The sequence below is a fragment of the Hirundo rustica genome, chromosome 9, assembly GCF_015227805.2.
Source record: "Hirundo rustica isolate bHirRus1 chromosome 9, bHirRus1.pri.v3, whole genome shotgun sequence".
In the NCBI taxonomy this organism is placed as follows: domain Eukaryota; kingdom Metazoa; phylum Chordata; class Aves; order Passeriformes; family Hirundinidae; genus Hirundo; species Hirundo rustica.
Window position 1 is genome coordinate 11,727,464 of NC_053458.1, and position 12,271 is coordinate 11,739,734.

Sequence of the window (12,271 nt, forward strand, 5' to 3'; positions counted from 1 at the left end):
TATGAAACATAGTTATTGTTTGAACTAAAGTTTTAGAAAAATAATTTTAAGAACTAGCATATCTGAACTGTCTTGTAAACTCTGCAAATCTTGTTGTTGGTTCTATAAACTATCACAAGTCCATTTTTAGATGGAATGAGTACTGATGCTTCCTGCTGAACATTTATCATGCCTATTGGAGAAGATGGTGACCCTTAGAGTGAAAAAAAAAAATTACCTTTGATACAATTCTCTGTAAGAGTTACAAAATTTAGGATATGCAAAAGGAGAGAATTAGAATTGTATTAATGATTACAAATTAGGAGATTTTTGGTAGGACCCCATTTAAACAATTTTTGTTAAAACATATTTTTACTGTCAGATTATCCAAGTCATTTTATTCAAAATTAAAGCAAAAAAAAATTATAGAAAGAGAAAGGAACATCCAAAATATTTATTTTTCAATCTCACTACAGCTTAAACCATGTGGGAGAGTAGGTACATAAAATCCTCCCAATCCCTTTCATATGCAAAAAAATCTGGATGTAGTCACACTGTCTTTTTTCCCACTTTAAGTAGTTTCACTGCAAAAGTAAACAAACCTTCAATTTCTTTAATGTGTTCTATTTAATTAGAATTGTAAACAGAAAAAAGGTGCAGTGGAAGGTATTTTTAAGCCTTCATAAATGAAGGCTTAAAGGTATCCAAGTAATCAAAACTAAACATCAAAAAACCTTATGAATAAACTTGTTTTATCCCTACAAATTGCTTTCAGAACTTCTTACATTTGCTGAATATATTAACACTAAAGACTAAGCCCCTGTTTTCTAAGGTCTGTAAGTGCCAGGTCCAGAGCCTATGCCATTCTCCCTGGATCACGTGAATGGTTTTAGTAATATGTTTATCAGTAGTAAAATTTTAGTAATAAAGGCAAATATAAATCACACATTTGTTGTCTTAAGGTAAATTAAAAACAACATATGGCTGCTAATTTTTAAAAATAGCTATTATTTCTACTCACTGTTCGAGTCCCAGTCATTACTGCAATACCGGGGAAGGCTGACAGAGAGGAAGACCTTTTGTGCACTTTTAGCTGGTTTACATTACAAAGACAAACACTTTGAATGCACTTAATTTTGCAATTCGTTTCCCATGTTTTGCTGGGATCCCAGCAGAAATTAATATCACTACACAGCTGCAAGATTGAGCTTATTCTGCCAAAGCAATCGAGGGTTGAAACAGTCAGAACTACCCATACTAGCACTAGGCAGCAAACGGAAAGGTGGAAGCTTCACAGATATTTCTTTTACCAGGTGACATTGAAAACAACCAATCACACTGTGAGGAACACCATGATGTGTCTCATCCAGCAGAAAAACAGAGCAATGGTGAAGGAGCTGCGGTGATGGAGAGCAGTAGCCAAAATTATTTTAATACAGAGAAAACCCCCAATTATAAAATAATTACTGTTCAGTAAATGTAAAGTGGTGGATTCTGGTTTGGAATAAGAAAAGCTCTAATTTTCTGCATAAATTCAAGGAAAAGTCAGTTATAGCACTTTTTATAGATAGTGTTATATGAATACTCAGTATAGGTTGCTTAACTTGCTTTTGCAAGAAATTATTTATACTTTAACAATGTATTAATACTAACTATGGTATTAGACCCCAAGTGTTGGAGTTTCAGGTATTCTGTAAAGCACTTAGCTCAAACAAACAGCCAGAGGGAAAGTTACGAATTTCTAATTAAAAAAAGCTTACAGAGGCTTCATTTTGATCTTTCTTGGGTCTTTTGTTTCATCCTTCTCCTGCAACACACATTATGGTCACATTACATGCATTTCTTTTCCACATCCTTATCCCTTCTCAGATTTAATTTTCATAGTGAGGGTGATTTTCCTGATTTGTACTTTCTAGTTTTCTGATCAATACATTGGCCATTCTCTGTGCCAAGATGTTTCTTGGACATTTATCATGCTTTTTTAAATAAAAGAATTATATTAGTTAGGGCTTCCCTAAAATTATATTTAATTTAATAGCTTCTGGGAAGAAATATTGTCAAAAGCTTTAAAAAAGTTAAATAAATTATGTCAATCAGTTCCACTTCATCCACGTGTTTTATGATATTTTAAAAATGCTTTCAGCCTACATAATCACATGGGATTTTGTCCTACATTTGTTTCCAAAAAATACATGCTAGATGCAGGAATGTCATCTTACGTGATGACTAAAGCAATAGTTTCTGTCAGTATCTCCTTAGCTTGCCAGCTTTCATTTATAAATCAAGTAGTCTCCTTTTTGCTCTGAAACAACATGCTCCAATAATTTAGATGTCAAAACAGAACTTTCTGGTACAGAAATTAAAATAGCAGTAGCTCAATTCTTGCTGCGGGAAACAAACTCAGATCCTTCCTGCAGCAGCACAATTTGAAGTTGGCTTTATGAGCCCATCCTGAAGTCAGACTGACATCTGATGAATATTATCCTGTTTGATACAAGTCCTACTTCTAGAAGTAAATAATTTATTTCATGAAAATGTAATACTTTTTAGCTCGAGATTACCAAGGGAGGGCTAATTATCATGGATTCCAATACCATTTATGAAGTTTATTGATAGAGAGACCACCAGTGGAAATCCTGCTTATCCTGGGTCAGAATTTAGTTAAATACACTGGAACTGTGTAACTGGGAATTTAAATTTATTTTTGTCTTCCAAGAAAAATAGAAAAGCCAAAAATTTTCAAACATTCCAGTCCTTACAACCTGAAATTCCATTTTGAAGAGCTACAACTGTTGCAGATGAAATTATTTGTGTTGCTAAGGTCCTAGATAACTAAAAATGTCACATTTTTTCTTGAATTAAATGCAGATTTTGCATGTGAAACACCCACATCAGTGTTTAAGCCTATGGTTTACCCTATACTTGTTCTTGCAGCTGACTCATTAGTCCTCGTGCTTGAATAACTGGCTAAATTTGCAGCTGAAATTAACTCAGGACTTTTTTGTTAGCTTTCAGATTGTAGCATTCTTCCTTCAAAAATTGTGATGATACACAGACAAAAATTATATTTTTGGTAATAATTGCTATGAAGTCATCTAATAGTAAAAGACCAGACAACAATATTTTAGTATTTTGCATTCAAAATCTCTTCTACAAAAGCCAACAGGAGAAACGCTATTGATTTGAAAGGGAAATATTTGGCTATATTTGGCAGCAGCATCACTGTTTTTCTTTGAAATAAATTGCAAACTGTCAAGAGAAGAAAATAGTATTTATAGGAAGAAATGTATTTTATTTTTGTGTTTTCCCTTTTTTGTTGTTTTCTTATCTGAATTATAGTTGCTGCTCATTGGACCTTTTGGGGAAGCCATTGTCACGATATCTTTATTCAGGGGGCCTGTCTGTGATTTGTACATGCTGTGGGAGCTGATGCTAGAAAGTGATTTTGTTTTGTTTTAAACAAAAGGAAGAGTGACTCAGGAGCTCTATAGGCAGTGGGAAATGTGTACTTTTTATAAACTTTAATCAGGAAAAGTCTCTGCACACAAACATTCTGGTTAATGTCCTTTAGTTATAGGGCTCATTCTCTCTCAGAAGTACTGTTGCAGTCAATATTAGCAAAAGAAGGGTATTGAGGAAAGTATTTACCTGAACACATTGGTGATCAGAGCTGTTTCACTGAACTGGGTGCTCTGGGAATGAATATTCCAGTTCTTGTCTCATGGGATACTGGAAGAAATACAGGAATTGTGCTGTAGAAACTGATCCTTACCTGGTTTATTCCCAAAGAATTCAACCTGAAGAACAAGGGCACATCCACAGCCTCACAGAAGTCTTCATAGGTAAAGGTGGAAGAAAAACTACAGGAAGACAAGCATTATTACTGTGGAAAGAAAAACCAAAGGCATTTGGGGAAGAGCTGGGTAATTCTAGATCTTTCTGTAATGTCCCTGAGCTGTATAAAGCAAAGTGACAATTACAGCTTTTATTGACTGAGCTTCATGCCACTTGTTTGTACCTCTTTGCCCTTTGTCTACATTTCAAAATACTGAGTTTTACATTAATGCTACATTGTTACAGCATCACTGAGCTCTGGTAAATAAGAAAGATGAGCTCAGGCACAGAGGGCTGTTAAAGCTGTGTGAGGATTTGGACAGCTTTGAGTCATACCTGACTCTCTGTAATCAGTAATGTCTTTCCCTTTCCTTTGGGGTTAGGTGCATTAAAGTAAAAAAAAATCAAACAATTTATTCTAGACCCAGTGGAGGTAGAGAGTAAGAAGATTTCTCCCCTAGGCTGAATGTTTTCCTGGGTTCTACAGGAACAGAGTAAAAATTAATTCATGGAGCATCTCCTAACTCAGACCATAATTAAGTTTTCCATTCAAGCTCTTCAGAAGTGATCTGTCTGGAAGCTCAACACCACTGTTCTGTTTCTTTGTAATACCATTTGCCTCTTTAAAAGCAATTTCCTTTAAAAAGTAAATGCATAGTGAAAATTACTCCAACAGTGGAATGTATTTTTTTTTTTTTTTTTTAAAATAAGGAAAAGTGTTTGTGCTTCCAAGGTAGAAAAGATCTCTGTATGTTCATATACTAAAGCATTTCATTGGTGTCAATTAATCTTCAAAAATAATTAATATAGCTGACTTTGCTACAGAAGCGGCTGAACAGACGTAATACATGTCAAGGAGCAAGTTTTCAGTGATTTGCAAAGTGAATATGCACACAGAGTTTATAGACACATAGATGCTGGCTGTATTTATAGCTTGAAAAGTTCCTGCTAGAAGTAACTTATCTGAAAAGTCAGATAACCCAGAACAAACACATGCAAATCATGTCCTTTTAAATGCTATGTGAAATAATGCATATGCTGCCTAAGTGTTCTGATTCCTGACAACGATTTCCAAGATAAATAGAATATTTATGGTAGGGGTCACGGTAGTATAGAGAAATGGCTGAAACATTTTGAGTTGTATATTCCTAACTATGCTAAACTGACTTCAGGTTAACAGTTAGAGATACAAATATGGTGGAGGATAATGCCTATTGGAAGCTAAGGAATGGAGAACATGATGCAAAAATGACTGTGTTAATAACAGAGCAATACATTTCCTTTCCACATAGTAGTCACCAGCCTTCCAGATGAATATTGTTATTGGAAAAAAAAAATTAATCAACCAGTGCTCTTTAATATGTGCACAGGCAGAAAGGCTTTGCATTTTAGGATTATAAAAAATGTACGTGTTCCAAATCCACTCTGTGGCACCATCAGCTTCCCTATAAAACAAGCAATTGCTCCATCCGCTCAAGTCCATTAATTTTCTGTTACCATGCCACCAAATTATGGATTTCTCCCCTCACCCCCAATGACATCCAACTCTCCCTCAGCTTGTCTGCTTTCTGCTCTACGAGGGCCTGTAATTGCACCGTGTCTTTCCCATCATCTCTTGCCACCACACTGCCCGAGGCGCTCATTATCAGCTGAAAACTGCTCTAAGTCAGGGTGTTGCTCAAATGATCACAGCATAAAGACAGAAGTTCTCCCTCTGTCTACCTATCAAAAGCTATTACTCCACATAAACGTACAAAGACAGGCTATTACTTCTGCTGCTGGTGTTTCTTCAGTTGGGAGTTAGCATTTCCTTGCTGTTGCTCTGTTCAATATCCCAAGTATGGAAGCTGGCTTAGCAGTTTTACTGTGAAGGGAGGGAAACTGGCACAGCATCTCCACACTGGGCATGCTGTGGTGGTTTCAGGAACTAAGTTGTTGAGCGTAGCATGGAATAACAGAAAATCACTTTAAGAACAAACTTCCCCCCGCCAAGCCTGTGTTTTCTAGTAATTCCATTGTTTGTGTACTGCCAAATTAATAGAAAGGAGTCTGTGAATAGAAAAGTAGAAAAAATACAAAATTACTGGCTTTGAATTTCACCTATTTTGAGTAAATGAGTTTGGGATACAGAAAAGCTACCAGCAGCTGCTGCAGAACTGTCAGCTGCACTCAGGGCTGGAGAACGTTCACCCCTGTGCTTGTTTACAAGTAGCACTCACAGCAATAGATCCTTAAATTCATGTGGAACTTGAGAAACTGATAGATGTATGAGGACTCTGCAATTATTTATGAATACTCTTTGGAACTCCTGTGGTAAAAAATACAAGCTGTTAAGAGGCTTATTCCTTAGGACAGAGTATTCCTTAGGACTGTAATACTGGTGTTAATATCTCCAGTTCAGTTTTGTTCTAAATTTCTGTCTGTGACTCCTGCTAATTGCATAATATTTTAAAACTCATTGGTGAGCTGTAGTGTAATTTCAATTGTAGGTTTTTTTCTGTATGTAGTAAAATATAACATAAAAATTAATCTGAGATTTCAGAGTATTTGATGGAAAAGAATGAAAACATTAGAAACAGAGAATGGAGTAGAGAAATATCTCTCCCCTATATCCTCATCCCATCATTTGTGGTGTTTTGAAAGTCATTTTGGTTTTGTTTAAGTGTATCACTAAAAATACTTTATAATAGCATTATATTATACTATTTATAATAGTATAATAGTTTCCTGAACTCCCAGTCTGCACATTCCAGCTTCATTTCAGTGCCTCTGCTTATTGGTTTTCCTGCACAAGTCTTCATCTAATTTTTCTCGTCCCTCATCCCAATGGTTATTATACTACCTTATATATTCTTCCTTACATATTTCTTTGCTGTTTCCCCACATTGCTGGTGATTTTCTTTTGATTTTTCTACTTTCTCTAGAAATAACTGCACAAGTCAATTGCAATTATTAAGAGAAGCAAACTAGGGATGGAACAACAATAATGAAGGGATTACTGTGTGGGTGTCCAAAATGGCAAAGCAGCACCTATACCACAATGGTGTGTCTCGCTTCACCTTTTAGTATTACCAAGGGTAAAGTAGAACTGGTTCTTATTGTTTTCAATCCTTCAGGAGCAAACCCCTGCCTAAATCAGTATGAATAATTATTGTGTTCATAATAATATGAACACAAATGTGTTCTTGTCACATTTGTAGCTGCTGCCACCTGATAATCATTATAACTTGCTCAGTCCTATGAATTTCTTTATTTTACTAGGATTGTCAACTTTTCAACCAAAACTACAAACAGTTAAGGAAGAGTGGTGCAATCTGGCTTCTAAACTAGGTGTCTCTTAAAAGCATGGGAAAACCATGGTACAAGAAACCATGTTCTCTTTTCTGTAGATAAACCTTTTTTATTTAAGAAGAAATTGTTCCTCACCGCAGTTGATAATATATAGGTAATTTGTCCACTTCCTAAACAATGACTGTGTTTCACTTCCATGGATCTGGTTAATGGATTACAAAGATAGAAGTGACAGCTCTGGCTGTGTAGAGCAATACTGCTGAATTCCCTGAATTAGAGCCTATTTAAATTTTATTAATTTTTTTTTTTTAGGAATAACCTGAATTTTTCAAATAATGGGGAATCCATTGCAAATTGTGATAAATTAAGCAGTAAAGATAGTGATGTCAGAATAAGTTTTGCTGTTTGCTCCCATTCTTCTTTTAAACTTCTAAAATTTCTCTTTCCCATAGAAAGGTACAGGAAAAAGGTCATTGTCATAACCTGTCTGGAAGCCCCTCTAGTTTGTCAGCTGTGGATACTGGCACTGCATCGAGTATCTGCAAGCTTTCACCCCTGTGCAAACACCACAATGTTATGTTTAATTTGGACATGGCTTATTTTCTTTTCGTTGACATCCATCTTATCCTCAAATAGATGATATTTTCATCTACTGTTGTAAATATTATTTAGCTACAAGTTTGCTTGGGGTTTTTTTATGCTTTCTCCATTTCTGACTTTATTTCAGGCTGCACAAACAAGAATTCCCTGCAATCAGATTTCTTCCTAGCTTTCCAGTACTCCGGTTTGAAATGCTACTGTGATCTCCCCCTAATTTGGGAATGTTTTAGATAAACCACCTGCAACAGGCAGCAGTTTCGTTGGAGGTGAAACAGCCCGTAAGGGGCAATGCCAGACTGAATGACAGCCTCACCCAAAATTCTAGTTAACTGCAGCTTCCTTGATGTTTTTCCCTGACAAATGGGAGGAAAAAATTCTTCACTTTTTTCTTTAACTCAATACATGGTATTACCAAACCTCCATTTATCATCATGGACGTGTGAGATTTGCAATTTTCTATAACTCAGACAATTTTTCTGTGGAGCCTCTTCTGTTGGCTGGGATTTGTTGGGTGCTTATATAGAAACAATAATAATTTACTCTCTGCAAGCAGCAACAACCACCTGCATTCCCTAGGGTGATTATTTACAGTGCAGAAGATCTAGAAAATATTTTTCATCATTTTTATATAACACCATGCGAGTGACAAATTCTGCAATTCAACAATGCTTGTGTGAAAATTAGATGAACTTTCCAGAAAATTCATCATTAAGCTAGTCATCATTTACTTAAAAAAATAATAAACCCAAGCATAACCCTCAAGTACCTCAAGGTACTTTAGGATGGTCTGTGAAACTTTTCAGAGATTTAGATTGGTTTCTTAAAGAAATGTGATGCTCTTGTCCACTGAGGTTCTCTCTAATTTTTTCTGCCCCAACAAGAGACAGTACAGAACAAAAACACTGTTAGTGCTTCATGGAGGGAAATACCCTACAGTAAGGTCAGACCTCAAACCCCTTTGGCCACATAGGGAAGAAACACTTTGCTTCTTCCTGCATCACTGGTAGAGAGTATATCAATGCAGACAATAATACAGTTAATGTTTAATGAAGTTACACTTCTATAAAACATAAGCCTTGTCTATAATTAAACTGAGACATCCATTAAGATACCCTTAGATGACTTAGTTGCAAAGAACTGTGTATTGAAGCAAGAAGAGATTTGTTTTCTGTAAGGAAAACAACCTATGGATTTAGACAGGTTCTGCTCAAAGTACAAGTTTTACTGCTGTTTGTTCTGTGTGACTAGAGTTGTTTGAGTACGGTTTATCTTTTATTCAAGCCTCCACTAATTATCAAAGGATTTAATTTTAAAATATTTAGCTTTTCAGTGAAGTACAGAACTCATAAGGTTACTTAGTTTCTTTCAAAAATAATTTTTACGTGGAAGCTACCTTGCCTTCCTGTGGCTCAGGGTGTTAGAATTCTCATTTTGTGAGGGGAAAACTGAATCTATGTACAAGCTTCAAATAATTGGTTTTCTTTGGGTGACAATATAAGCTTTCATTACAAAGCCCAGACTTTTCAGAATGCTGAAGCACAGCTGGTGTTCTTTGAACAGAAAAGTTGGTGTTTCAAATTCTTGGAACCTTCAGAACATTTTGAGATGGATCATGTGGTTTTTTTCATAGTGCTCTGGATTATTCAGAGGAATGCTACTAATGAGAAAGCAAGTCTGTCATCTCTCCAAGTGTGGTGTGACCTACACGATAATGATCAGACACAATGTGATTACAATTTAGTGGGTTTTATGCACACACTTACCAGTAGAGGTGATACATGTTTTCCCTAGCAAACATTAGGAGCACTCTTTTCCTATCAACAAGGACATTCCAAAGCTGCTCTTTGTGTATTGATAATAAGTTGCCCAAAAGTTTTATTTTATTAACAGCTCTATTTAAGACCTGTTCTTCCACAAGCCTTGGTTTTAACACAAGTTAAAGTGTAATCCCTCCAATAAGTAAACACAAACCAATTTCTGCTTTAGGAACTAAAAAAAAAAGAAAAGCTTTGAGTTATGACAAATGCTAAATGGCAGAAGAATTTCTTGAGGTTAAATAAATGTCTGCCCAGATTGAGGGTGACTGCTGCAGGATGAACTTCTGAGTGGTCTTCAGGGTCAGACCTTCAAACTCCATTTCAAGAACCAGTCAGAAAACTCCATGTATTGCTACTTATGGTAGGCTCATCTATCTGTATATGTGATGATCTAAATAAATAAAGCTTGATAAATACAATAAGGAAAATCACAATCCCACTGTCAAGCACGTCACTGTAGCAGAACTTCCCCACTGCCACAGTAACCTGGCCATGAAAAGAAACCTGTCAGAGCCTAGGAAAAAGCTTGGGACAATCAGTATCAGAATAAGGGAAAAGACAGAATAAATGAAAAAGAAGGTTAAAATCATAAGAAATGAATTGTTTGTCATTTTAAAGGAGCTTTTATTTACTGATTTAATTAATTTATCAGTAAGTCATAGCACTTTCTGATACTGAGAAAGCTCTATTTTCTTTAAGTAGGGGATTTCAAAATTATTTTTTCTTTCCTAAGAGTTTTGCTCAACTACTTAAAGAAATTCTACATGTCACAAAAAATTGTTTCAGACAATTCAGAAGCTGCTGAAAGTTCTTCACTTGCAAATTTAAAAAGTTATTTATGCTAATTACCAAAAAGAAGTGGCAGTAAAGTAATCCCATTTCTGGTCTCTAAGCTGATATTTTTTTCAGCCATCCAATGACTGAAGAAGTAATGTGCATTACTAGTTTTACCTTCTGCTTTGAAAATTCATCCTCTGAGAACAAGTCCATTTTACTGTAGTTTGAATTTCTGACAGACTATTAAAAATAGCCAAAATGGTTTACAAAATTAAAGTCAAAATTTAAATGATTCATACCTAAAGCCATGGACTGCACATTAAAATGGAAAGATTCCTATCAGGAAGGCTTGGGGTGAGGAGTCACAGTACATGTTGATGTTCAGCCAAGTAGTAAGCAATGTCTGATTGCCTTTTTGCTTTGTTTTGTTTTGTTTTAGTTTGACGCAGACAGAGATGAAGAGGAAGTGTTCTCTGACATAAGTTCAGCAGTTGACAATAAACTATTTGCAAACAAAGAGACCACAGCAGGTGAGTTAATGTTGCACTGCTTTTGACACTGGGATGCCTTTTTCATATTCTTCAGGTTTGGATGTAGGTACTGTAGCAGAGTCTTGATTGACCTCAAACATTTGCACAATCATGGACAAAAAATCTCTTTATATTTGGAAACTTCATATAGCCTATCCAACAATTTGTTTATCTGCAAGTTAAGCTTAAAATACTATGGCAAGTCTACTAAACTATACTATTAATACAAAAATCATATAAATTTTCAGTTCTAGACGTCAGCTGTTTCAGTTCCAGTGATAGCTTGGTGTTCACCAGAAAATCAGTCCTGTCAGATTAATGATCATTCTTCCTCCCTAATAATTGGTACTAATTCTGAAATGGTGTGTGAATATAAGTCAAGTGTTTGGGGATTTTATTTATTTGTCTACTTATTATTATGCTTACTGAGGCTTGAATATCTTCAAAGTAAAGCCCTTGAGAGACAAAGGACCGAAAAAGAATTGAAATTAAAAAATTAAAAGCATTGAAAATCCACAAATCAGAAATAATTTGCTTGAGGGCAGAAGAGAAATGTTCCTTGGTAACTTCACAACTTCTTCCTTTTGCAATGGTATCCCTGGTTGTTTTCCAAATCAACACCTAGCCTTATATAGGTAGATGATGTAATAAATATCTTCTGAACCAGCACACAAAAAGAAATTTTTGATAATATTCTAAATGAGACAAAGATAAAGTACCAGGGTGGGCAGGGGGAGGGCAGTGAATGTAAGGTGGGCTGGGGAAGAGATTGAGAATTATAAGAAGTGCATCAGCTAAAAGCCCACAGGATTCTAGTGGTCACCTTTGAGATAAGATGCACACAAGAATAAAAATTATTCTCTTTCTCTGTTAAGTGACACACACTTATTTTATGCTTAACCGTATTCATAGAGGCAAGAGGTGGATCCCAAACTTTAAATGGCATTCCCACTGTAAAACATTTTGTTGATAATTGCCTCTGGATTCCCTAATTGATTTAAATTCTGGCCAGAAGGAGGAGGAAAGACATGTCATAAAGGTGCAAGCCCTGACAAACAGCTTAACGAGAGCTAAACAATTTGCACAAATTGGTTGTGATTCTGGATGAGTTCCATTCAGTTCCTCGAAAGTCAGATCTATTTAATAAATCCCTCACCAAAATAATTGGACCATGAGCAGATGCCATGCCACAATCACCTAATTAGTGCCTACTCTGAGCACTGATAATGAGATTTGAAGTAGGATTTCTGTGAAATCAGGTGTTTAGTTTCTAGAGGTTGCAATTCCAGCATGTCTTGATCTCACTTTTTGTCTTCTAATCTTATTAGTAATATTGCAATATACTGTAGTTCCTTGTAGCTAACATAAACATAGTATTTCAAATATTTTCATGCCACCACATCAATCTAATTCATGTTATACCTCTAAAATCCAGTTGTAATC

The 12,271-nt window shown here is 35.6% G+C and overlaps 1 protein-coding gene across 1 annotated transcript in view; it reads left to right on the top strand.

Moving 5' to 3' along the window:
• The window catches only part of AK5 (adenylate kinase 5), an 83,275-nt gene that overhangs the window by 29,103 nt on the left and 41,901 nt on the right, over window positions 1-12,271 (top strand). Inside the window, exon 7 of the mRNA XM_040073180.2 lies at window positions 10,738-10,828. Within this exon, the coding sequence (XP_039929114.1) occupies window positions 10,738-10,828 (91 nt within the window). The remainder of the gene's footprint in view (window positions 1-10,737; window positions 10,829-12,271) is intronic.